Here is a 5434-nt window from a genome sequence, read left to right as displayed (position 1 = left end):
TTCCAAGAAGTATTTCAGTCTATTGGTGATGATTTTTGTAATCACTTTGTAAATTGTATTACATAGACTGATAGGCCTAAAATTTTCGAGGTTGTTGGCATTGGGGATTTTAGGAATGAGACAAATGAAAGTGCTATTATTTTCCAATAGGATATGCTGAGTAGCAAAGATCTATTGGCAGTAGGTAGTAACACTAGGGCCAACTATTTTTCAATAACTTTGGTAGAAAAAGGGGTGGAAATCATCCGGCCTCCGGGCTTTATAAGGTTTAAAAAAGAATAAAGCTTTTTGAATTTCACTATCACAAAGAGGTCTATCTAGGCTGGATAGATCTACGTGATCAAAACTCTTTGGTAGATTAGAATTTTTTGACAGAAGATGGGACGTAGTAAAAGCATCCTCAAAATAATTTTGGACATGAAGAAGGATTTCATTAGGATTATCAATCCAGTTCCCAGAATTGTCTTTAAAGTAGCTTATATGATTTCGCCTTCTTCTATTTATGACACTAATATGGAAGAATTTTGTATTGGCGTCACCATCATTGAGCCAATTAATTCTTGATCTATGTTTCCAATAGTCCTCTTCTAATTTTAGGAAGCTATTATAATCTTTTTGTAATGAATTTTCAAGCTCTTGTAGAAAAATACTAGTAGCTTAATGGGGGAGCACTGAATGCCATTAAGTCTAGCTAATATTTTCTTATTTTTCTTAAAGATGTCCCAAAGATTGTTTTACTCCAGTTGGTAATATTGAGAACAAATTCGTGTGTGGCTGATTTAAAATTATTATTGGCCTTGAAGTCAGGGTGGGTCACCAAATTTTTCAAGCCTAAAAGGTTTGTGAGAAGGACATCCTTTAAAGGAGTTAAGCTTAAGAAGTAAGGGATTGTGATCCAAATAGGTTTTAGGTAAATATGTTATTGAGGAGCCTGGGAAGAGACTTAGCCAATTTTCAATAGCCAAAAACCTATCCAGTCTTTCCATGATAAGGCCTTTGTGCCTATTTCTGTGATTAAACCAAGTATACTTACATCCTTTGAACCCTAAGTCGAATAGTTTACAATTATTAATATAGTTCCAAAACGTATTGGTTCTAGAATGATTTATTGCTCTAGCTCCAAATTTTTCAGAAGCCACAGTAATATCATTAAAGTCACCTCCTAATAACCAGGCTCCATTAAAATTGCTCGCAATATATTCTAGATAATTCCGCGTGGACTCTCTTATGTAGACATTTGTACTTGCATAAATAGTACTAAGAAACCAATAAAATTTGTAGGGGATTTCCTCTATCATTGCATGGATTTCCTGGCCCCTTCTAGTAAAGTTGTTTACAGTAACAACTTTGTGGTCATAGAAGACAACTAAGCCACCAACTTGGCCTTCAGCGGGCACCTCGATCATTTCTGTGAAGTTATAATCGTTGAGTAGGGCTACATCGGAGGACATCCTAGTTTCGAGCAAGGCTACTAAGCAGGTTCTATGAGTATCTATCAGATCTCTAAAGTTCCTGCGAAAATCTTCATTGTTTGCTCCACGCACGTTCCAAAAAATGATGTTTGTGGCTCTATTCATCATTATTGGATTTTGATGGTTTGAGTTGGTCACTGCCTCCAAAGGGGAATTGGGGTTCGTTCTGCTGCATGGAACTAGGATCACTGCATAAGAGCCCACTGTTGGGTCCCTTGGTGGCCTTCTATCCATCGAGCATTTGTGCACTGAGGGAGGCCAGTTGAATATGAACTTTTTGCTCATGTTTTCCTTGAAGAGTAGAACCTTTACCTCGTTTAGGTTTGCAAACTCCACACTCAGCTCCGTATTTAGAAACTCCAATTCTTCCTCCTCCTCCATTTGATTTTCTCTTTGACCTTGTTCGTTGGGAGGTGGATTGTTCTCCATCTGGTTTGGCATGTTGACTAGAGCTTGGTTTGCATGGGAGTCCCATATAATGAGAATGGGACTGAGCAGGGAGATCTCCTTTGGGAGAAAGAAAGGAAGATCCAGAGTGTGAGGGATTGTAATATGTGGGTTTGCTCGTGGTGGGAGGTTCTAGTGGCTTTGCATGGCTTGAAGCAGGTTGACATTCATAGATGGTGCAAGAGGCTGAAGCACGCTGTTGATCTAGGTTTGAGTCATGAAGTTGTTCATGGCTAACCTCACCCCCTCCGATATAAGTTGGGCCAGGTAGGGGGTGTTTTGGATCACTGTGATAGTGTCCTGACCATTGATCTCCATATTGAAGGAGATCGCATGGCCCATTAAGCCTGTTTCCATCCTGATTAGGGGTTGATAGTTTGGAGGTAGTGGTGGCGACGTGTAGTAAACTTTTGGATTTGGAAGTTGAGGGGGAAGGGGGGGTAGGTTGTTCATAGTTGGACGAGGGGATTGACGGAGAACTTGGATGAGTCTGTTTCTCCTTCTAGGTGAGTGTGGAATTTTTGGCATATTGAGACTGTTTGGGACTTGAATGGGAGTTTATACTACTTGTACACTTGATAGGATGTGAGGCAGTAGATAGATTTATAGGGTTAGGATATATGTGCATGGGAATGGGGTGGGGAAGTGTAACGGATTTATCTGAAGATTTAGTAGAAGCCATATTTTTAAGGGTAGTGTCCATTTGTTCGAGTTCTACTAAGGGAGTGGACAGGTGTTGTGGTATTGCCTTCTGGTTGGACGTTGTATCGCCCAATGAGTATGTTTGAGTGATGGAGTGGTGTGGAAGAGCCTCGTTAATTGGTTGGTTTTGGGTGTGGATTGCAATAAATAGTTGATTGTCTTTTTAAGATTATTGCCTACCGGGTGATTACTGCTAATTGTAGGCTTAGCTAATGATTGAGACGTGAAGGAGGTGGGTTATCAGCTCCTTCCACATGTAAGTTAGATGGGGCAGTAGAGCACTACTTACCCTCTATGCATTGGTCAGTTTTTTCTTCCAAAACCATTAGATCTTAGTTATAGATGGAATCTGTGGGCGTTAAGAATAAAGAGTGGAATTTGTTGTTAATGGGAATGTGGTTATCTTTGCTAATAACGGATGAAGGACTGTTAATACCTTTAAATTTTAAGGATTTATCATAAGTATCTTTTTCTACAAACTTTAATTTCTGGTTTTGAAGAAACTTACATCTGTCAGCATTGAAGATCTTAACATTACTACCTGGTGTATCTGAGTCATTAACATCATTTAGTTTAGATCGCGTGCCTCTGCTTTTGGGCCTGCTGAACGATACTGTCTCCCAACTTTCATTGCATGGATCTTGATGGTTCTTCTGGGGACTCTGCAATTCTTTTTCTTTTGGAACCGTTGCTGACTTGGAGTGAGGACAATGTGGGCTAATATGACCAAGTCTACTATATTTTTTGCGGAGAAAATTCTCTCCTTCGTAATGGATGGACTGCTTGTGTGACCCAATGAATATAAAAGATTTAACTGGTTGTTCCATGTGGATTTCCACATATAATCTAGCATAGCGACCACGTAGGGTAGCCGATGTACATGCATCAACTCTTAGCAATCTCCCAATGGTGTTCCCAATTTTTCTAAGGATCACACCATTGTAAAACTCGGTCGGAAGGTGTGGGAGACGAACCCATATAGTAGTATTGAGGGGCTTTGCTTCTGATGCCACAAAATTTGGCACCCACCTTTGAACTGAAAGCAAATGTCCATTAATGAACCAAGGACCTTGGTGCATGACTTTAGTTAGGTTTTCTTCCTTTGTGAATTTAGCAACGTAGTAATCGGTACCTAGATCGATTAAGGGGAAGTTCTCAGATATCTTCCATTGTTCTTGTACCTTCTTCCTTAGGTAGTGGTGCATAATTCGCTTCACTAAGAGCTTTATGATTACCGAGTGTTTCCAAGGATCATAAATACGTTGCACATCCTCAGATGATAGGTTAACTTTATAGCTTTCATTTATAGTATCCATGACACTCAAAGTGTAGTCCTTGGTATAATCCATAGGCTCCGAGGACTGTTCTACTTGGTTTTCAAGGAGGAGAGGAGTGATGTGTATAATAGAGTCATTGAGTAGTTTATCTTTAAAGGAAAGGGGTTCCTGAAGGGGGTTCTTCTTTGCCCACGTTTGTTTTAATATTTTGAATTATTAATTTTTTTGACTTATAATATTTTTTTATATAATTTTCATATATGCAAATTTTTTTCCAAAATATTTGAAGAATTTATGTTTAAATTCAAATTGAAAACCAAGTGCTTTTACCATCTGAACCATGCCAAACAAAGTGGAATGAAAGGAGTATTACTTACCTATTACTATGTTGTTTCCATCGAAAACAAAGGGAAGTGATGAAAAAAATCAAATAGAAGTATGCAATGAGACGGAACACAAATAGTTCTTGACGCATATAGTATAAATGTTTGGAATTATATTAGAACATGACATATGCACTATTCTGAATTAATGTTCACACTCTAAAGTACTTTGGAATATTACATTATATGATTTTAATCATGACTAAATTAAATGTCTCTTGTCATTAACTTTCGGTTAAGATCTTTCTTATGGATGAAGGTAATCCTTAAATCTCACATTAGTCCAAATTATGACTTTTCTGTTCTCCTTGCCAAAATAAAAAATGAATGAACACAACAGAATCGGAAAAAAAAAACACCCTATGAAAGAAAAAGAAAGGAAGGGAACTATGATAAATTGCAAATTTTCATCATTTGTGGCAGCAACAACTAATGTTTGCGTTAGAGTAGGTTGTCTATACCACACCCTTGAAATATGGCTCTTCTCGAGCTTTGCGTGAACGCGAGATACTTTGTCCATCAGACTGCTATTTCTATCAAATCTATCTCCTTTGGGCCGACAGATTTACCAACCTAAAGCTTCACGCTCCTTTAGATGAAATTAAAGGATCTTCCTTGACAGAATCATGATTAAAGATTTGTTATACGATGTGTTCCCAAGATTCAGGAACTAGCAACTAGAAAGATGTGTTCCCAAGATTCTATGACAAGCAACTAGAAAGGTGTAGTATTGTCAGCATCTGCTAGTGGGTGCTGGAGAAACAATGTCATTCATTACTATATATGATGCCAACCTTAAAATTGGGAGGGAAAATTAATTGCAAGGTTAGACGCAACTGCATTAGTGATATGTAAATTCGGATGATTTCAGTTGCAGGTATTTTTCTATTTCAGAAGTTTCGCTTTTTTAAAATATTATCTATTTCTAGCGATGGCAGTGGAGCTAGACGGGCAGTTGCGGTGAGGGTTCAACCTTAACCCGTAAAGATTTCAACCCGCCCCGCACCATCCCGTATAACAAAATTTTCTATTTTCTATCTGTCCCACCTATACCCGCATAAACCCGCCCCGCCCACAATATTTTTCATTCTTAATTTTTTTATTTTAGCTGATGGTAAATCTTTTTTAACTTGAACGTCGTTCGGTCAACACT

The 5434-nt window shown here is 38.3% G+C and overlaps 1 protein-coding gene across 1 annotated transcript; it reads right to left on the bottom strand.

The window, feature by feature from the left end:
• Positions 1-2953: 2953 nt before the first annotated feature.
• On the bottom strand, positions 2954-3970 carry LOC104224474 (uncharacterized). Its single transcript, XM_009776147.1, has one exon. The coding sequence runs from the start codon at positions 3968-3970 to the stop codon at positions 2954-2956; it is 1017 nt and encodes a 338-aa protein (XP_009774449.1).
• Between the last annotated feature and the right edge of the window lie 1464 nt (positions 3971-5434).

The sequence above is a fragment of the Nicotiana sylvestris genome, chromosome 1 (genome assembly GCF_000393655.2).
Source record: "Nicotiana sylvestris chromosome 1, ASM39365v2, whole genome shotgun sequence".
Lineage (NCBI taxonomy): Eukaryota > Viridiplantae > Streptophyta > Magnoliopsida > Solanales > Solanaceae > Nicotiana > Nicotiana sylvestris.
This window is presented reverse-complemented; position numbering and strand designations above follow the sequence as displayed.